Source organism: Salmo salar, chromosome 25 (genome assembly GCF_965601325.2).
Source record: "Salmo salar chromosome 25, fSalSal1, whole genome shotgun sequence".
Classification (NCBI taxonomy): domain Eukaryota; kingdom Metazoa; phylum Chordata; class Actinopteri; order Salmoniformes; family Salmonidae; genus Salmo; species Salmo salar.
This window is the reverse complement of record NC_138315.1, coordinates 37514528-37537150: the sequence shown is the minus strand read 5'-3', so window position 1 is coordinate 37537150 and position 22623 is coordinate 37514528. Positions and strand designations below refer to the sequence as shown.

General features: G+C 43.1%; 1 protein-coding gene and 1 non-coding gene across 2 annotated transcripts; both read right to left on the bottom strand.

Annotated features, from left to right (window-relative positions):
* Positions 1–2276: 2276 nt before the first annotated feature.
* LOC106586691 (cystathionine beta-synthase) lies at positions 2277–22209 on the bottom strand. Its single transcript, XM_014174235.3, has 14 exons — positions 22069–22209; positions 13187–13525; positions 12124–12230; positions 7417–7551; positions 6961–7040; positions 6674–6878; positions 6407–6498; positions 5925–6050; positions 5674–5758; positions 5476–5581; positions 5115–5327; positions 4797–4905; positions 3970–4054; positions 2277–2709 (listed from the first exon to the last, which is right to left on the bottom strand). The coding sequence occupies exons 2-14, from the start codon at positions 13516–13518 to the stop codon at positions 2543–2545; spliced, it is 1842 nt and encodes a 613-aa protein (XP_014029710.1). The 5' UTR covers positions 13519–13525; positions 22069–22209; the 3' UTR covers positions 2277–2542.
* Positions 9952–10024, bottom strand: trnaa-ugc (transfer RNA alanine (anticodon UGC)). Its single transcript has one exon. It is a non-coding gene; the product is annotated as a tRNA-Ala (tRNA).
* Positions 22210–22623: the final 414 nt, after the last annotated feature.

The following is a 22623-nucleotide window of genomic DNA, read 5'->3' as shown; positions in this document are numbered from 1 at the left end:
CCTGGCATATTACATAATTTATGCAGCATCATACAATAGATTTTTGGACTCACCTTGTTGTGCTGTGCTCACTTGAACAGGAAGGTGGCACGGCAGTCCTTCTAGTGGGCAAATTTTGTCATGAAACTGTCATCAAAGTCTGACATTCTCTGGATTTATGGTGCTTTCAAGACAACTGGGAACTTGGAAATAAACAAGGTAGAATCATGACATCAGTGATATTCAGGTCAGAGCTCTAGAAAGAGGCCCAAGTTCCCTACTTGGAAATCCGAGTTGGATGATCATTCAAAACGTATTTTCTCAGTCGGAGCTCATCTCCCCCCCAGAGTTCCCAGTTGTCTTGAACTCAATGAAGTCTGAGATTTCCCAGTTTCCAGTTATTTTGAACGTGGCAGAAGTCATGCTGGATTGACAGCATGGCCAATGCATTCAACCTTTTCTGGCCCGTGGTGTTGCATGCGAATGTTTATCCTTTTAAACTTGGAAAAGAGAGCCTTAAACCCAGACTTGGACCACACACCCTTTCCAACAAATAGCAGGGCAAGCAAAATAGTGATTGCTTTGCAACGCTTGCAGTTAGCCACTGATTCCTTCCAAACCACCCATTGTTGAATTTGCAATTTAAAACTTGTTGGGTAATGTTTATGTCCAATGGCCGATGAGCACATAAGTTTTATCAATAATTTTTCATATGACAAGAATTGAAAAGGATTTTCCAGTAGATTGACGACGTGAGTCATGAAGATGACCGCTTGTCTAGCTGGCTAGCTAAGATTTTGAAATTCAGTCCAATCAAGGCTACAGAAGATATAACATGATTTGACATCATTTTATTTGTGGCCAATGACCTTGAGTCTTCTTGAATGGGCACTTCTAATGTAAATCTATGGCAGCACCCAAGGGGCTTGAACTTTCTAGCTCTCCCTGTAGATTTTGTGGTAACGTAGTGTCCCCATGAGTAAAAGAAAAGTGAGCCAATCACGGCGCAATTACCAACCCCTACACTCTATATTGTCCGCTGGCTGCCCCTCCAACACAGAAGGCACTGAGCTAGGCTGAAACACCTGCATTCTGGAGCTGCCTTACTCAAGAAAACAACAAAACAAAAGAGACCATGCTTGTATGCAGCTTTATTAACTCAAAACATTTTGCCTGAATGACTGTCACCACTGATCCCGTACATACAGTATGACTAATAAAACTTGAAACTTGCTCAAGAGAAAGGGCCTTTAATGGAAGCCAGCAATAATAGTTATCACAAAATAACCTGAAATCGACAAATCAAGAGAAATATGAAACAAACAGCTGAACCCAGAGTGGAAATAATGACAGGGAATAGTGTTCAAATATCACTTTCATAACCATAACATGCTCCACCTCACGCAAATATGACACTAAAGTCATATTTACACCTCCAGCCCTGCTAGTGGATGTCAGTTAATGAATAGATCATAACAGCTCTGGGTCCATTGTCATACATAACACATTCATGATTAAAACAGGAAGTCAAACAGAAGAGAAATGTAGCAAAAGAAAAGGTCAAACAACCCAACCTGCCCCAGACACAGACAGGCCTATATAAAAGACCTGCACTGTTAGGCTAATTTAAATATTTTCAACCAGCCAACTATTTAATGTCTTGTTTCAATACAAGAAGAAAAAAATGACCCAACACAAGTCATACTGTTTGGGTTAGAGTTTGGTTTTGTGCCAAACTCACCTATCCTTGGCCTGACCTACCCTGTGTGCTTGTTTACCCTTCAAGGCCAAACCCTTCAAACAAAAGAAGGTACCCTTCATTGACACTCTCTCTCTTTGAATGTTGTCAATGTGACACCTCTCTTTTTTCCCATACTGAATAGGTATTCAATTCAGATCGATGAACCCAAATTACAATTTTAGGCACATACTATGTCTTTAGCTATCACTAGATGGCCATGTAACTCTGTTGGTATCAAAGAAAAACTATGATGTGCTTTTAAGTCTAAAAGGGAGCAGTAAATTTCAGAAATGTTTTGTTTTTCACCCACTAAAATGGAAGTCACATTCACATATCAGTTACATAGAAATCTCAATGCAATAGAAAATGGTAGGTAGGTGGCCATTTAGCTGAAAGATTCAAATTTACTGAGTCGTTAGTCTAGCGAGCATATTGTAATGTTTTAGTATCCTCTGCAATAAAATGAAGTCAGGAACACTATTCTTTTTAAAGAGAAAACTAAAAGTTACTTTCAATAATGAAGAGGCAGACAGATGGAAATGTATAGTTGCACACTTTGTAAAATGTAATTTATATACCTTAAAGTTAGCGGAAAACTATGTATCTGAAACCAGCTAAATTACTTAAATCGCAGCATAGGTAGGCTACAGTAAATTAGGATTCTAATCACAAAAATAACAAAACAGCTGTAGCCAAGAAGGTTGGAAAATAATAATTATTTTAAGACTAAACCACAACCTCCTAAAAGTCTACATCTTCTTCTTCATTGTCAATGTTTGGGGGGTGGGTCACTTCCTCCTACGCACAGGAAACAGAAAGTGGTTACAGCTCGTCGGTCAGCGAGCACTCAGATGTCATGGAGCACTCCGACATCGTGCGCTCCCGTGCGTTTCCCCGCCTCTCATGCGTTGTGATGTAGTTGAGTAGGTCAATGGACGTCACCACCCCAAACACCATCTGTCTCGGACAGGAGGAGCCGTCCGCCATGACTACACAGAGAGAGACGGAGGAAGGGAGAGAAAGAGAGAGACACAGCGAGACAGAGAGAGGGGTAATAGTACTATTGAGATAAGACTTTAGGTGCAAGAGAACGTTTGTGACAAATAGGAGAATTAAGAGTTGTAGAACCACTGAAATTTGTCCTGCATGCAAGAGATTACATAAATTATGTCAAAATACTTCTCCATTTTTCATATGGGAATGTTTGCCACAAAGGAAGTTGAAACTTCCCAAGGTCTTTATCCAAGAATGAAGCAATGGATTATACAATAGCCGGCAATTATACTGAATCAAACCATATCGGTTTACAAGAAGTTATGCAACTAGCATCCTGCGTTTGAGAGACAGGATTAGGTCACAATGAAAGTCAGGTTCCGAAGAGACCCTGCTGTTAGATAAGGGACACTGAATATAGGATGAACATAGTTTACTATGATAGGGAGCATAGGGGTGCCTAGTCATAGCTGAGGGACAGAGTTTTTCCTGCTCAGGGCACATTGTCAGGAAAAAACACTTGCCCTTGGGATGAATCAGTAAATTAGTTGATGAAAATAATATGTAAAAAATAAATGTATCCTCTGGTGAAGTTGTGGTGGTGGGCTGACAAAAAGCATTATGGCATATTAAGCTATATCCCCTCGTCTATCCTTACACAACAGTCTGGGTATTGCACTATTCTACTGGTGGCCAGGCACTGCCAGGCACCAAAACACCACCGGTGGACTTTGCCACCCAACACACACCTTGTTTGCCTACTAGACCACAAAACTGATGATTAGACGGCATCATTACACCTTGTCTTCCCTAGGCTGTGAGAAAGCCAAATACGCTATGTAACGACTTGTGATTTTATTTATGCAGGCTTATCTGACCAAACTGATGAGCCACCCCTAAAGTTAAGCTGATGCGAAACAGCAAGCTAGTCAGAGGGAAAACAACCGCCACATTGCCTCTGGCCAGGTGGGTGTTTGTTATGGCAGCGGACAGGTGACACGGTTACCTGGACAGGGACCCGGAATGACCCCTGACCCTGTAGGAGGGCCAGTTCAGGGTCAACCGAAGACAGCAGGTGTTGCTAGGAATGTTCTTCTCTACTGTCTGACAAAGGCAACTATCAGTGGTGGAAAAGAGACAGAAGGAGCAATACAAGATAGCGGGGAAATGGTGAGATAAGGAAGTGTGAGAGAGAGTAACAGGAAGCGAGAAAGACGGGAAGATTGATGGAAGAGAGGAAGGAGGGGTAAACTTACATTGGATCTGCTCATGCACCACCAAGGCAAAGTGATCCGTCTCCAGGATACGGGACAGCTTTCCCAGGCTATCGGTCAGTCGTACCTGAGGGGGGAGAGTGCAACAAATGAAAATGACAGAACTACAACAGGCGGACCACAGTCTGGATCCAGAACAGGGGGGGTTCCTCCATGTCATTCACTGACAGACCTTACAGTATAACCCAAAAAATGTGTAGAATTGCAGTATCCATCCGGACCTTTGCCACCTAGGAAATGTGTGACCGGACCTTCTCCAATAGTAGTTGAGTACCCCTGCTCTCCTCAATGATAGCCTTCAGTTACCAGACCTTCTCCAATAGTAGTTGAGTACCCCTGCTCTCCTCAATGATAGCCTTCAGTTACCAGACCTTCTCCAATAGTAGTTGAGTACCCCTGCTCTCCTCAATGATAGCCTTCAGTTACCAGACCTTCTCCAATAGTAGTGGAGTACCCCTGCTCTCCTCAATGATAGCCTTCAGTTACCAGACCTTCTCCAATAGTAGTTGAGTACCCCTGCTCTCCTCAATGATAGCCTTCAGTTACCAGACCTTCTCCAATAGTAGTTGAGTACCCCTGCTCTCCTCAATGATAGCCTTCAGTTACCAGACCTTCTCCAATAGTAGTTGAGTACCCCTGCTCTCCTCAATGATAGCCTTCAGTTACCAGACCTTCTCCAATAGTAGTTGAGTACCCCTGCTCTCCTCAATGATAGCCTTCAGTTTGAGAACTTTATTTAAGAGCAGTTGAGTTGAAGTGTTCTTGTGAGAGTGTGGCATGTTGTTGAGCATGTAGGTAAAGGAACTGACCTGTTTGAATTGTTTGTAGAGCACCTTGGAGACAGGGTCAGACGCCTTGACCTTCCCAGCCAGCACAGAAGACAACATGTTGCCCAGGGTAACCATCCCCAGGATCATGCTACACAGACGAGAGAGAGAATATGGTCATTAGCATTAGGACAGCTTGTGAAGGAAACTATCATGAACATATACACACCGATTAATAAAATGTCTGTATTGACGTCTTGTCAAGTGGACTAATGTTTTGTTAACAGTCATGCTACAGGGTACATTGACACTCGGCCTGAATGACAAACAGGTGACCATGGTAACCAGGTAAAAGCGTACCCGGACTCGTCAACGACGGGTGCCTGGTCAAAAGCCTTCTCCTTGAGGATCTTGATGGTCTTCTTGATGTTGACGGAGGGCAGCACGGTGATGGGCGCACACAGGTTCAGACTCTGCAGAGTCAGGTTCCACCACCAGGATTTGGACACCATCAGGTCATTTGGGGTTAGGAAGCCCTTATCACACATCCAGTTATCACTGAGGAACTTTGACCTGGCGGCGGGGGGGGGGGGGGGGGTTAAAACACTGGTACTACATAGCCTGTTAAAAATACTTGCTCCTTCTCCACACATTTAACTCCACCATTCCCTTTTCCCGTTCAACCTCCCTCCTCCACTCATCCCCCTCTTTTCTCCCTTACATGTAGTTGCGGATGGAGTCAGGAAGGATGACGACACAGCGTTGGCCCTCCTTCAGCTCTGTACTCATCTTGACTGCTGCAGCCATGGCTGTGCCTGAACTACCTCCTAGAAAGAGAGACAGTTAGAGCGAGAGAACAAGAGAGAGAGAGACCCTTGCTCTTTGGGAGCACCAATCATTGTGTGTGATGTCAATCTACCGCAAAGAAGCCCCTCCTCCCTGATCAGCATGCGTGACATGGCAAAGGACTCCTCATCATTGGACTTATACCACTTGTCAATTACCTGAAACAGAGAGAAACATTTATATGCATTCTACTACAGCACCCATATACAATATTATCTTAGGAGTCATTTTCCTTCCACTTGTGTGTTGTGACTGTTACTGATGCAGAGTAGAAAACTCCGCTCAACTACTCCGCTCAACTCAGGAGATCACTGCCACACTCACAGATCTGTCCAGCACGGTGGGGATGAAGTCGTATCCGATGCCCTCCACCTCGTATTGGGTCTTGTCTGTCATGTTCAGCTCCTCTGGCTCAGCCAGTATAGAACCCTCAGGGTCCACACCCACGATCTACACAACACAGAACACTGTTAACTAAACCATTACATCAATAAACCAAAGTAACATGGTAATAAATACATCACACACAAAGGCAACTTAAGATCTGTATTCATCTTTTGGCTTTATTCATCAAAGGCAGATGTAATATTACTTTCTGATCCTACTTTATGACTCGGCCCAACAGGCCGTATAACTGTGGGCCTTGGGTTGAACTCGTGTTGTATACTTTCAGCTACAGGAGTTTGGAATTGGCTCTACAAGACTGAATGGAATTCAATTGACAAAGTACAGAGCGATAACAAGCTAGTCAGATAGATCGCCTTCTTATAGATCTGGGACGTTGTGTTAAGTGACTCGGTGCCTACCTTGATGTTGGGGCATCTCTCCTTCAGCTTGCGGGCGATGCCAGTGATGGTGCCACCTGTGCCAGCTCCTGCCACCAACATGTCCACCTTACCTGCAAGGGCAGAGTGGCGCAGAGAGGTCTATTAGAAGAGTTGGAGGAAATGGGTATTCTTCACTCAATTTCTCCATCGCATTCACACACACACACACACACACACACACACACACACACACACACACACACACACACACACACACACACACACACACACACCACACACACACACCATCGCACTGCTCCAGGATCTCCTCGGCAGTAGTGTCGTAGTGGGCCAGGGGGTTGCTAGCGTTACGGTACTGGTCAAGGATGTGAGAGTTGGGAATTTCATTCTTCAGACGCCAGGCTACGCCCACGTGGGACTCTGGCGAATCAAAGCGGGCGGCGGTGGGGGTACGCACGATCTCCGCCCCCAAGGCTCTCAGCACGTCCACCTGGGAACACAAGATTAGATTACAATTAGTTACATTCCAACGCCGACGCATGGATGCACTGATACACAAACACCAGCCTCACCTTCTCCATGCTCATCTTCTCAGGCATGACGATGATGCAGCGATAGCCTTTAACTGCAGAGGCCAGGGCCAGACCAATACCTGCACACACAGAGAGAGAGAGAGCGAGGCGCCAATACAGCTGTGATGAACAGGTCATGTCAGCAGAACAAACCATACTGCAGAACACAGGGCTACAGTGACAAGATCCTAATGTCAAAGGTAAGCTGGGAGGTCTCAGTGACTACTTGACATTACCAGGCAAAACTAAATGTTAAACTCTCTCACACACACAAGTCCTTTGACTTGGGTGTGTAATCTTTCTACTGTTAGTGACGTGTGTATTGATACGTGGTGGTGGAATATGTACATAAGCGGCAGGAGTGTTTTCAGGCAGGTAATTTGACCCCCCCCCCCCCTCTCCATTGTCCAAGAATAAGCCTGTTTATAGCGCTCGGGGAATCCTAGCGACACGTACCGGTGTTGCCGGAGGTGGGCTCGATGATGGTGTCTCCAGGTTTGAGGATGCCAGCTCTCTCTGCATCCTCCACCATCCTCAGACTGATACGGTCCTTCACACTGCCCCCTGCATTGAAGAACTCACACTTGGCCACTACACACAGAGAGAAAGAGAGAGGGTGTAAGGAAATGTTGAATCATCAATATGTACTGCAGCTGCTTATATTATGATGTTATTGTGTACTTTAGATATACCACAGAGAAGACTTGAACAAAATCCCCCTGTACAAGTTAACTGTAAAGCCCCTTAGCAACGCCAGGAAGTACAGTAGAAGTTGCCACAGACATGGAGGATCATGGGAAGAGACAGAGCTGGCATGAGCCGATTTGGAAAAATTCAGGTGGGGAGGTCATCCAAAGGTCCAGCGTTTCTCACTCACACAATCTCTCACACGTACAATAGCCGATTGGCACAGATTCAAACGGCCCCAAATCCACTGTGGACTAGTCAGCCAAAGAGTAAATCCGAATCACGTGAAAATCCATGCAAGTGCCATGGAAACTTTTTGTCTCACTAAGCTATGGGAATCAACCAGAGATTGACTTTAAACAATTAAGCCCGTAAAAAATATATCAAATAACTCACTGGCGAGATATTTAGACTGAGGACCGTGACATGGTTCACATGCAGTGAACTCAAATAACATGTGGATGGTGGTCCAAAACTGACCTATTAACCGTCTGGTATTACTGTACTTCACTGTCATTGGCCAACTGTACCAATCAGAGAAATGTACTGCCTGTTCAAATCGCTAGCGCCGGGCAGAATACCCAGTCGTGGTCTTTAAAATGACCTGATGCTATAACAACAATAATCAACGCCATACAACACTCCTTCCGTGGCCTCAACTACTTTTAAATGCTAGTAAAACTAAGTGCATGCTCTTCAACCGATCGCTGCCCGCACCCTCCTGCCCGACCAGCATCACTACTCTGGACGGTTCTGACCTAGAATACGTGGACAACTATAAATACCTAGGTGTCTGGTTAGACTGTAAACTCTCCTTCCAGACTCACATTAAGCATCTCCAATCCAAAGTTAAATCTAGAATCGGCTTCCTATTTCGCAACAAAGCCTCCTTCACTCATGCTGCCAAACATACCCTCGTAAAACTGACTATCCTACCAATCCTTGACTTCGGAGATGTCATTTACAAAATAGGCTCCAACACTCTACTCAGCAAATTGGATGCAGTCTATCACAGTGCCATCTGTTTTGTCACCAAAGCCCCATATACTACCCACCACTGGGACCTGTATGCTCTCGTTGGCTGGCCCTCACTACATATTCGTCACCAAACCCACTGGCTCCAGGTCATCTATAAGTCCTTGCTAGGTAAAGCTCTGCCTTTATCTCAGCTCACTGGTCACCATATCAACACCCACTCATAGCACACGCTCCAGCAGGTATATTTCACTGGTCATCCCCAAAGACAACACTTCCTTTGACCACCTTTCCTTCCAGTTCTCTGCTGCCAATGACTGGAACGAATTGCAAAAAAAAAAATCACTGAAGCTGGAGTCTTATATGTCCCTCTCTAACTTTAAGCATCAGCTGTCAGAGCAGCTTACCGATCACTGTACCTGCTCACAGCCAATCTGTAAATAGCACACCCAACTACCACATCCCCATATTGTTATTTATTTATCTTGCTCCTTTGCACCCCAGTATCTCTACTTCCACATTCATCTTCTGCACATCTATCACTCCAGTATTAATGCTAAATTGTAATTATTCTTGCCTCTAGGGCCTATTTATTGCCTACCTTCCTACTCTTCTACTTTTGCACACACTGTACATTGATATTTCTATTGTGTTATTGACTGTACGTTTGTTTATGTGTAACTGTTGTTTTTGTCTCACTGCTTTGCTTTATCTTGGCCAGGTCTCAGTTGTAAATGAGAACTTGTTCTCAACTGGCCTACCTGGTTAAATAAAAGGTGAAATAAATAAAAATAGATGACAAGAACATTTCCCCCAGAATCCACATCCGGGACTTCCCAAAACATCCCATAGCTGGTGACTGACAATTCAGCCTAGTGACACCTGATACAAGACCTTGTCCCTCTCCGGCCCCCCTCCCTCCCCACCTTGTAGCCCTCCCTTAGAACAGAGGAACTTTCAGGTGGCCAAACCCCCTCCACCCAGAGAGATACCTGAGACAAGACCCCTACAATCATACAGTGGAGCCTAGCAGACTAATGAGGGGAAAGGAGGCTATGTGAAACCTTAAATGTTGACTTTACAATAATAACAGTATTCATGGCAAGCGGGGCCTATAGGAAACCAGTCCTACTGACTAACTGTACTACAGGAGGAGTCTAATATAGAGACTAACTGTACTACAGGAGGAGTCTAATATAGAGACTAACTGTACTACAGGAGGAGTCTAATACATATTTACATTTACATTTTAGTCATTTAGCAGATGCTCTTATCCAGAGCGACTTACAGTAGTGAATGCATACATTTCATACATTTTTTCTCCGTACTGGTCCCCCGTGGGAATCGAACCCACAACCCTGGCGTTGCAAACACCATGCTCTACCAACTGAGCCACCGGGACCCGTGTCTAACTGTACTACAGGAGGAGTCTAATATAGAGACTAACTGTACTACAGGAGGAGTCTAATATAGAGACTAACTGTACTACAGGAGGAGTCTAATATAGAGACTAACTACTACAGGAGGAGTCTAACTGTACTACAGGAGGAGTCTAATATAGAGTCTAACTGTACTACAGGAGGAGTCTAATATAGAGACTAACTGTACTACAGGAGGAGTCTAATATAGAGACCAACTGTACTACAGGAGGAGTCTAATATAGAGACTAACTGTACTACAGGAGGAGTCTAATATAGAGACTAACTGTACTACAGGAGGAGTCTAACTGTACTACAGGAGGAGTCTAATATAGAGACTAACTGTACTACAGGAGGAGTCTAATATAGAGACCAACTGTACTACAGGAGGAGTCTAATATAGAGACTAACTGTACTACAGGAGGAGTCTAATATAGAGACCAACTGTACTACAGGAGGAGTCTAATATAGAGACTAACTGTACTACAGGAGGAGTCTAATATAGAGACTAACTGTACTATAGGAGGAGTCTAATATAGAGACTAACTGTACTATAGGAGGAGTCTAATATAGAGTAGCTGTACTACAGGAGGAGTCTAATATAGAGTAGCTGTACTATAGGAGGAGTCTAATATAGAGACTAACTGTACTACAGGAGGAGTCTAATATAGAGTCTAACTGTACTACAGGAGGAGTCTAATATAGAGACTAACTGTACTATAGGAGGAGTCTAATATAGAGTAGCTGTACTACAGGAGGAGTCTAATATAGAGTCTAACTGTACTATAGGAGGAGTCTAATATAGAGTAGCTGTACTACAGGAGGAGTCTAATATAGAGTCTAACTGTACTACAGGAGGAGTCTAATATAGAGTCTAACTGTACTACAGGAGGAGTCTAATATAGAGTAGCTGTACTACAGGAGGAGTCTAATATAGAGTCTAACTGTACTATAGGAGGAGTCTAATATAGAGACTAACTGTACTATAGGAGGAGTCTAATATAGAGTCTAACTGTACTATAGGAGGAGTCTAATATAGAGTCTAACTGTACTATAGGAGGAGTCTAATATAGAGACTAACTAGACTACAGTCTAAAGAACTTCTCCCTCACTCTTCTATGGTCTATTTCATTCTCCCTCACTTCCAATTTAACCCTGTCTCCATGTCATCGCCATATATCTGTTTCTTTCTCCTCCTCCCCCTCTTAATTTTTCCTTCCACCATCTCCCTTCTCCCTCTGTCATGTCCTCTACCACTGGATTTATGCTTTAAAAACAGAAATAGCTGTAGGGAAGACAGCTAATCACCAGTTTTGGGAGTAGTGAACTACATGTAGTTGAACTAGAAATTAAACTACATTTTGCAGTAGCTTGGTGGTAGTTGAACTAGAAATTAAACTACATTTTGCAGTAGCTTGATGGTAGTTGAACTGATTTAAAATCTAGATAGGGTAGAGTCTTTGTAGCAGAGTAGCCAACTTCTGGAACTACACAAAATATGGGTGAAGTAGGCAAGAATGTCCTTTCTCTTTCAGCATCAGTCCTGCCCAACTCTCACTTGAAACATGTTTTTGTGTTTAATAGGATACATTACATATTCTGTTAACAGCTGACCACAGAGTGAGCTGTTTTTATCATTTGTATTCTATGACATTTTAGATATTATGATTTTTCACCAAGTCATTTGGATGTAGTGAAATACTTTTTCAAAGTAACTTTAATTAAGTAAACAATATTTTTCTTAAGGGTAGCTTTAGCATAGCTTAACTTGTTCCAGTGTGAAGTAATTGGTAGATTGGTAAACTATATTTTCAGACTAGCTTCCCCGACATCGCTGATTGCCCAACAATGTGTAAATCAAACACACACCAACACCTACACATGTGAACACAGGATTGTTTTTGAGGAACAGAAAATGTGAGTTAAAAAGGACACAGACTGATAACACTATATAAAAATAGTAACTTAACACAAACAAGGATATTCAAATACAGACTGCTTTTCTCTGGTTGTCTTTAGGCTCAGTGGGTGTCATGTGACTGTGTGTCATATCATGACTATGTGCGCATGTGTAAATACTCACAGAGTTCACACTTGAGGCCGAAGGCTTTGGGTATCTTGTTCATGCGGACCAAAGGTGTGTCTCCAATCTTCCTGAGGATGTTGGGTAGAATCCTGGGGGCTTCGGTCCTGAGAGGTGAGGATGGGATGGAGACTCAGTTAAGGAGAGCAATCTATATAAACCATGATCATTCACAAATTAGAAAAAAGGCAAACTCTTTTATGAGTAAGTTCGCGCCAAGTATTGAAAGTTGTTTCATATGTGAGATGGAAACTTGTGTAACTTGGCTACTTTTGTAACCTCAGTATGACACTATCTTTGGGACATCGAGAGTTAATTTCGTAACATGGTAGCCTCTGGATTCGGTCTGGCAGTGAGACATAAACAAAGCCTTTGCCAAGCCGCACAGAGTTATTGATGCCATATAGAACTTATATAACAACTTAAATTGATCGAATGGAGAGATTACTGTCAAAACAGCAAGACTGTTCCAGAAATTCCAGACCCTCAGCATGAGCCTACCACACACACACACCCTTCTCCCCTAGGCCACAATGGCAGTGTTCCTTTCAGTATCCCTCAAAACAATCTGAAATTGCCAAGTCATGGTGAAAGACCAAATCCCTTGCCCAACCCTTCCCGCTCACATGGGGTTCCTACAAAGGATTCAGGTCAGAAAGACCAGCCCCACAGGCTTTGGTCCTCTTTGTGGTTCTGGCTCTAGCAGGTGTGTCATTATGCAGGAGAATGGAGCCTGGCTAAATGTCAAACCAGCATCCTGCTTTTAGGTTGCTGCTCAACAAAAACAAATATATTGGTTCTTTGCTCTCCTTGCTAGTGAAGCAAGCAGGTGACTATATCTTAGCTACACAAGGGGAATTAGTGGACTATGTAAACTAGAGGTGTTTGAAGAGGAGGGAGGATAAGCAGAGTACGTGGAAATGCTGTGGTTCTATTTCTGTCATGTTCGTGGGGTGGAGAAATGACCGACCACTGACCACAAATATCCATCAGCCTTCTCTACACCGAAAAGGCCGGGGAACATATGCAAATCCTGTTCGTGATAAGTGTGTGTGTGACTCACTTTGCAGAGTGGCAGTGAGGGGACTCGGCAGAGGACACGCCCAATTTCCAGGTGCATCTACTGGGCAGATCAGGACGGATCCACTGCCTCTCCTCAGTGCCTGTGGCTGTGTTCTCCAGGTCGTTCTCCCCCTCCTCCCCATTCACTTGGGCCGATCCATTCATAGAGAACTTGGGGTCGTTCAACATTGCTTCTCCATTGACCTTGGACCCCCCATTCAAAATGGCGGCCTCTCCGTTGGCCTTGGTAGCGTTGTTGTGAAGCATTGCTGCGTGGGGGCAGACGGAGGACACAGGGCGCACAGAGGCCGTGCTGGAGGGAACCGAAGGCATGACTCACCTGAGAGAGAGGGTGAGATAGAGAATGAGTGAGTCCGACAAACAAACAGTAACTGACAGATAGAAATTCCTCTAGTAAAATGTACCAGCGTAGGCTAGGGGATCCTTCTCAACTAATAACAGAACACCATTCACATACATATGGAGGTTACATTCAGTTGATTTATACATTATTACATTACGGTCAAACCAGGACATGTTCAGGTGAATACTGCCAGGGAGAACAGAATGCTCCCCCCACAGGCCTATACACTGCAACCCAGATTCTCACACAGGTATCCTATATAGGTTACACAGTGTAGACACTAGAGTGTAAAGCACTCACCGCAAGAGAAACGTCACATCAGTCTATGCAGTGTGTTGCGTCTCCTTTTTAAAAAGAGGGACGTTGTAAGATGGCTGGGCCACCATTATCCTGGCACTGCACCCCCCCCTGATTACTGTAATGGATGACTCTTCCTGTCTGTAACGAATGACCAGATAAGCAAAGTACTCTTTGAAATAGCAGTGTTCTCAGAGGTTGCAACCGGTGGCAACAATCGTGTAGGAAGGTGAAAGCCTAACAGGTCCAATTGAAAGCCCGTTCAGTTAGTTCTCTTTAGGCTACGTTGACCCAACAAAAGGTCCAATGGGGGAAAACAGTGATGTTCTGTCCAGGGTTCATTTGTGAATTCTGTTCGTGCTCAGGAGGACTGACCGTCAGTATTCAAGCGCATTAAAACAAGCACAACACATTTCAATCCTTCACTCAACTGTATCGTTGGAAGGCGCTTGCATTTTTTTACATTTCAAAACCCTTCACATCACCAAAATGGTTGAGGACAAGTAAGAAGTTCTTACTTGATTTATGAGTTCCCAACACACTTAACATTTTCTTTGCAAACACTCAAATCAGCTTACTGTAGCAACACGAGAAAACAACGGCAGAAATGGTCCACAGTTGACGCTAGCTCACTGTTACAGTGCAGAGCATCCGGTCCTTCAGCTTGGGCCTACTATCTACTACCACCCAGCAGGCAAGAAAATGGCTGAGTCAGCATGGTTTCCTTGTTATTTCAGCATAACCTTTTAACATTGCATCAACATGGCTATTAGACTGAATGTATATCCGAAACTACTAGAGAAGGATGATACCAGTATCACAATATTTTTTCCATGGCAAAAATGAAAACACAAAGCAGACCAATCTATGTGGTCCTTTAACACCCTGCTGTATGTAAACACCTCAATCAAATGTCAATTAGAACTGGACTGTGGTCTGAGAGCTTTTCCTGTGAGGACAACAGTGGCACTAAAGGGGTTTGGTTTAAAAAGAAGAAGTAGCCTACCAAAGCTGCTGAACAGTTGATTTGTTCGCAAGCAGACCACAGCTGCTTGTCCTCTACCTGGCTGAGTTTAACCACTACTCTACGCCACATATCCCTGCGAGCTCCTCACCAAGGCCACCAAAATATGGCCTAGTCAAGCCTGGTGTGAGCCTACTAGTTACGCGTCCAAAATTGTCATCAGTAACGTAACTTTTGGATTACCCAAACTCCGTAACATAATTACGATTCATTTCTGTTACTTTTGTTTTACTTTCCCCTTAAGGAAGCTTTACAAGAAGACAAAAAATATCCATCAAACGCATTTGGTGTCATCAAAGAGGCCTGTGGCCAGACTGGGTCTGGGGGATTTTTTAAAAACTTACGCCTATTTTCAAAGCTGAATTGAATAACATTGAGAAAACAGAAAGGTGTCATCCATGATGAATGTAAAAGTAACTGATAAGCCTACATGTAATCAGTTACTCCCCAACCCTGGCTAACACACACACACACCGTCTGTATCCATTAACTCTAAAACCAGCTGTTAAGAGTGTTTAGGGAAAGGAACACAAAACACACGTGGCCTGCACACACGATTGGCTGGTTAGCCTACATGATGACGATGTAGACCAGCCCACATAGACAATAACAGCATAAGATGCAACAGTGTTAACCTCTTCCAAGACTGAGTACTTTAGAAGAGGCAGCCGTGAACACTCAGATAAAAATGAAACTTTCGTTACTTCAGTTACAACCACTGGAGAAAACACAGCAACACCACACAATCTTCTACTACAGCGACTATTAATAGGTGCGCTCTTTTGACTACATCTATAAAGCTGAGGTGTTTGACCCTGCAACACGACACCAGCGGGGGGGGAGGAGAGAGAGAGAGAGAGATGGGCATCCGTGTGCTGTAACAGATACTGAGTGGCTGAACACAGTCTGCAGAAACAGATACTGTCCATTCCAATGTGTGTGAGGTCATTTGAAAATGTTATGGAGTTTAGAGGGAATGTATGAGATGAACATTTGACAGATTTGCCTGAACAGCCAACCATTGCGTGCTGATGGAAGGGGTAGGCTTAAGACGTTGATAGTTCACTAGTGTATCAAATACAAAACGAACAAATTACCTGACGTGTGCAAAAGGGTGCTCACTGATTAGACCTTTACATTTTTTGGAGTAATGTTGAACCTACTCAAGAGATTCTGTTATTTTTACCTTGTCCACATTCCACACTGCTCTGCAAAAAGTAAACATTGTGGTAAAACGTGATGTCAGACATGCCCCCAACGGGAGGGAGGGACATTTGAACACGCCTTCCAACCAAAACGTTGAAAGAGACGACCAGCTCCAACGCCCAGCCTTTCATACCCAGAGGGCACTCCTTCAACCCGTTCTTCACAGGAAGGCGCCAAGATATCCATCCCACACTTCTATTGTGACTAAAATCCTTTTGAGAGATTCAAAACGATAGTGATGTGTTGGGTTAGTAACAGTGCCAAACTAATGCATGACATTTTCCCACCAGCATCTTGGCTCCCAAAGCAAAGTAATAACATTGAACCAATGGTTTTTTCCCCCCCATCTTCAAATAAACAAAGTCAAATCAAACTAGGGAGAGGGTAAAACGCTTACTGTAGGAAGAGGTAACCCAAGGATGATAGGAGCGCAACAGGAAAAGCTATGGACCTGTGCGTAATCGTTTAACACCTGAACTGGGCCAATCCATGTAACCCAGTGGTGTATAAATATAAACCACTGCACATATTCAGCCATTATGCACAGCATTATTAGGCCTAATCTAAGTGGCCGGCTATGCTACATTTCTCTGACCTGTACCACTTTAGAAGAGCCTATAGGTCAACTGATTAGGGCTTTATGAATGTTCAAGTAAGCCTATGTAAACCGACATCTTACACACTTGTCCAAGGATTATGTTAGTCTGTCAGCAATAGAGAATCAGGCTTTTACCAAATGTTACATTTAGTCTATAGCAGGGACATTTAGTGTATAAAAAAGGGAAAACTCCTATCCAAGAGGGAGAGGCAGCTAGAACACTGAGGTGGACGGAGATACACTGTCATTATGGGGTACTGTGTGTAAAAAATATATTTCATCCATTTTGAATTCAGGCTGCAACAACATAATGTGGAATAAGTCAAGAGGTATGAATACTTTGAAGGCACTGTGTTATATATATACACACATACACCCCCCCCCAAAAAAATTAAACCTACTCATTCAAGGGTTTTTCTTATTTTTACTATTTTCTACATTGTAGAATAATAGTGAAGACATTAAAACTATGAAATCATGTAGTAACCAAAACAAAAAAAAGTGTTAAACAAATTTATATTTGAGATTCTTCAAAATAGCCACCCTTTGCCTTGACAGGTTTGCACACTCTTAGCATTCTCTCAACCAGCTTCATGAGGTAGTCACCTGGAATGCATTTCAATTAACAGGAATGCCTTCTTAAAAGTGAATTTGTGGAATTTCTTTCTTAAATGTGTTTGAGCGAATCAGTTGAGTTGTGACAAGGTAGGGGGTATACGGAAGATAGCCCTATTTGGTAAAAGACCAAGTCCATATGGAAAGAACAGCTCAAATAAGCAAAGAGAAACGACAGCCCATCATTACTTCAAGACATGAAGGTCAGTCAATACGGAAAATCAAGCACTTTGAAAGTTTCTTCAATTGCAGTCACAAAAACCATAAAGCGCTATGATGAAACTGGCTCTCATGAAGACTGCCACAGGAAAGGATGACCCAGAGTTACTTCTGCTGCAGAGGATAAGTTCATCAGAGTTACCAGCCCAAATAAATGCTTCAGAGTTCAAGTAACAGACACATCTCAACATTAATTGTTCAGATGAGACTGCATGAAATCAGGCCTTCATAGTCAAATTGCTGCAAAGAAACCACTAAAGGACACCAATAAGAAGAAGAGACTTGCTTGGGCCAAAAAACATAAGCAATGGACATTAGACCGGTGGAAATGTGTCCTTTGGTCTGGAGTCCAAATTGGAGATTTTTGGTTCCAACCGCCGTGTCTTCGTGAGACGCGGTGTGGGTGAACGGATGATCTCTGCATGTGTATTTCCCACTGTAAAGCATGGAGGAGGTGGTTTTATAGTGTGGTGGTGCTTTGCTAGTGACACTGTCTGTGACATTTAGAATTCAAGGCACACTTAACCAGCATGGCTACCACAGCATTCTGCAGCGATACACCATCCCATCTGGTTTGGGCTTTGTGGGACTATTATTTGTTTTTCAACAGGACAATAACCCAGCACACCTCCAGGTTGTGTAAGGGCTATTTTACCAAGGAGGAGAGTAATGGAGTGCTGCATCAAATGACCTGGCCTCCACAATCACCTGACCTCAACCCAATTGAGATGGTTTGGGATGAGTCGGACAGCAGAGTGAAGGAAAAGCAGCCAACAAGTGCTCAGCATGTGGGAACTACTTCAAGACTGTCGGAAAAGCATTCCAGGTGAAGCTGGTTGAGAGAATTCCAAGAGTGTGCATACAAAGTATTCAGACCCCCTTTATCTACATTTTGTTACATTACAGCCATATTCTAAAACACATTAAATATCCCCCCCCCCCCCCTCATCTACACACAATACCCCATAATGACAAAGCAAAACAAATAAGTATATAAGGTATTTCATTTAAGTATTCAGACACTTTGCTATGAGACTAGAAATTGAGATCAGGTGCATCCTGTCTCCATTGATCATCCTTGAGATGTTTCTACAACTTCATTGGAGTCCACCTGTGTTAAATTCAATTGATTGGACATGATTTGGAAAGGCACACACACACACACGTCTATATAAAGTTCCCATAGTTAACAGTGCATGTCAGAGCAAAACCAAGCCATGAGGTCGAAGGAATTGTCCATATAGCTCCGACACAGGATTGTGTTAAGACACAGATCTGGGGAAGGGTGCCTAAACATTTATGCAGAATTGAAGTTCTCCAAGAACACAGTGGCCTCCATCATTCTTAAATGGAAGACGTTTGGAACCACCAAGACTCTTCCTAGAGCTGTCCGCCCGGCCAAACTGAGCAATCTGGGGAGAAGGCCTTGGTCAGGAAGGTGACCAAGAACTCGATGGTCACTCTGACAGAGCTCCAGAGTTCCTCTGTGGAGATGGGAGAACCTTCCAGGAGGATAACCATCTCTGCAGCACTCTACCAATCATGCCGTTATGGTAGAGTGGCCAGACGGCAGCCCCTCAGTAAAAAGGCACACGACAGCCCGCTTGGAGTTTGCCAAAAGGCACCTAGACTCTCAGACCATGATAAACAAGATTCTCTGGTCTGATGAAAACAAGATTGAACTCTTTGGCCTGAATGCCAAGCGTCACATCTGGAGGAAACCTGGCACCATCCCTACAGTGATGCATGGTGGTGGCAGCATCATACGGTGGGGATGTTTTTCAGCGGCAGGGACTGGGAGACTAGTCAGGATCGAGGGAAAGACGAACAGATCAAAGTACAGAGAGGTCATTGATGAAGTTCTGAGCGCTCTGGAGCAGGTTCCCACACTGGGGTGAAGGTTCACCTTCCAACAGGACAACGACCCTAAGCACACAGCCAAGACAACGCAGGAGTCTTGGCTGTCTCTGAATGTCCTTGAGTGGCCCCGCCAGAGCCCGGACTTGAAACCGATCTAACATCTCTGAATGACCTGAAAATAGCTGTGCAGCAACGCTCCCCATCCAACCTGACAGAGCTTGAGAGGGTCTGCTGGGAGGAATGAGAGAAACTCCCCAAATACTGGTGTGCCAAGCTTGTAGCGTCATACCCAAGAAGACTCAAGGCTGTAATCTCTGCCAAATGTGTTTCAAAGTAAATGTGACATGTTTTTTTATTTTTAATACATTTGCTAAAATTTCAAAACCTGTTATTCCATTGTGATTGCAAGTCTATGCATTTTGCCATGGTTATTGCGTTGTTCCTCTGCTCAAACATTAACAAAATCCATGTGCACTGAACGCCCGTCTTTTGGAATTCAACTCTCCGACTGTCTAGCTTTCATTTAATTGTTAGTTCTCAAAGATGGTATTTAAAAAATATATAAGTCCAATATCTTTTTCTGCATGTTTTCTATCTGGTTTTGACCATTTAAGTTGAAACAGTCCCCCCCATCCCAAAATATATAGAAAAAGCCTTGAAATTCAAGATTGGGGAAGTAGATATAAGGCTTCATTGCCAGAGTCAGATGAACAGGAACTGATAGCATGCTAACTGTTCCTGTAGACTTCCAGTCATTGCACTTACGTGAAACTACCTCTAACTTTCATCATACTGGATGAAGAGACATGAAATGGTATCCAAGATTGTATTCTGTTGCAGCTAGCAATACTAGGAACATATATTCAGCATTATATTCAAGCGAGCATTATAATATGACTATAACCCAAAATACATTTAGAATGGCATGTATATTTAGACTGCAGAGTAGAGTGCAGTACAGTACTTTTCTTTACTGTACTATGTCCTACTCATCGTACAGTACTCTACTCAGTACTGTACAATCCAACACTTTTGAAACATAGGTTCAGATTTGGTCCATTCCATCTGTGGATGTGAACATCAACGCCAGTGTGGACTGACCAAATTTCAAACACTTTTCAACCTCCATGGATGTCCGGTGTCGGTCGGTGAGGATGCTAGTAACAGTAAATGGAAAGAGGGGGCTCATGGGTAGATGTCAGTAAGAGCTGAGAGAGGTGATGTTAACTGGAGAGTGAGCGAGAGGTTGTCTAGACACAGACTGTTTTAAAACTCTTGGTTTGACCAACAGAAAGAAAGACAAAGAAAACTGTATTGAGCTGAACATAACAGCATGCCAGTGGAAGGGAGGACAGCAGCATGTGACCCAACTGTGGTCTGTGACTACCATGGCTTTCCAATTGTTGCCAATTCAGTTGCAGTAATTCCATTTCCAATTTGGTAATGGTATTCTGAGTTTTAATCACTTCATTCATAAACAAAATTGATATCAGTGAAATCACTATAACTAATTGGTAGCTCTACCATTACTTGTTACTTCTCTGAACTTTAATTATCCTGCCACCTCATGAGAAATTAGAAAAGAAAGTTAACAGTAAAGGAATTACAAGGCAATATTTCTTAAAAACTTACTTTATTAAAAACTAAATTTAAAAAAGTTATTAGTTGGCAGCGGTCTTCAGATCAGCATTGTGTTTTGATGCATTTCTGATACCTCTTAAGATTCTGGTAGATGTTTTCTAAAAACCTGTTTATGCAGAAATCAAAGCCTTTACTTATGCCACATTTTTAAATGTAATTATTATTTTTTTTATGTATCTATTTCTTAACTCTCCCAAAATATAGACTTCATTCATTTGACACCCAATTTGATATGCTCTTAAGAAATTCATGTTGGCGCTCATGGGTCCTTTTCAATGGAAATGCCCTGGATGTAACTCAGTGCAGGATGCCAGATGTAAATGAGCTGGATGCTATACTGGATGTAACATCCAGCTCAGTGTTACAGCCCCTACTGCAGAGGCTAACCAGGACACACTGGTCTTACATCAGTCTACAGCAGTGGGAATTAAGCCACGTCATTTCCTCTCCCCCATCCAATATTAAACTCGCAAACGTAAAATGTTTCGCAATTACAGGCTACTCTACCTAGTATTGATTGAATACTATATATATGTATGGTTCTAGTTATTGATTATATGGAGTCAATCTAGTCAAGTGTCAGTCATATATTCAGCATTAGTGGATAAGAGTAGACTACACAGACAAGCCTGTGCTGCCAAATAAATAAACTCTCTTTAGGTAACAAGTTCATCACATTTTTTGCTGCTATTATGATCGTTCAAAACGATTTTCGCATTCGGGGCTAGTTTTTTCCCCCGAGTTCCCGGTTGCTTTGAATGCGGTATACTTGTAGGTGCACCACTCCGTGACGTAATTGGTATTTCATCATGCTTGTTCATGTCACTCACTAGCTTTACATGCTCTAGTCTCTTTACGCTACTCGACACCACACATTCAACGAATACTAGTTTTAAAAATAACATAGTAATACATTTTTTAAAAAGCAGGAACGAGAGAGCGCTAGTATTGTTCAAGCGCCGCACATGAGAGATGGAGGCTCTGGATCAGTACAGGAAGAATAGGAATGATATCTATATTAATCTAGTTATTTTGAAGTAGATAACATTGTTCACTCACCTTTGAGTTAATTAAGGTAGTGGTGATGGACCAGTACGCGATCCAATTTCAAAGATGATCTTTCGTAGATTGCGACTATACTAGTTTCCCCAGCAGCTCACATGCTTTAAAGCCCGACAACACGGCCCAATCTGATTCGAGTATCCTTGTTTGGTGTGTACGTTGATTGGCTACAGTGGGGGTGTTACTTGGTCTTGCTCCTCCAATCAGAGCTTACACATTTGTCGGGCCTTCGTTTCGAATGTCCTGCACATATAGAAACAAAAGGCCTAGAAAGTAGCCAGCCCCCTTGTAGACATGCTTCCATAAGATAAACAATGATTTTGGTATATAAACGTTTGGATATTTCCCCTGAGAAAAGTTTTGCTCAACCTTGAAAATAAGCACAAGGTGTGCAAAAAGAACTAAAAAAGGTGTGCAAAACAACTGCTAATGAACAGGCCGATTTAAGTGGGAAAAAAAGCAAAAACAAAACTTGAAACGTTATTTTTTTCTTAAAGCAGACCAGTACACTGTTCCAGCTCACCTTTCTAGTCTGGGAGGCCAATTTAAGGT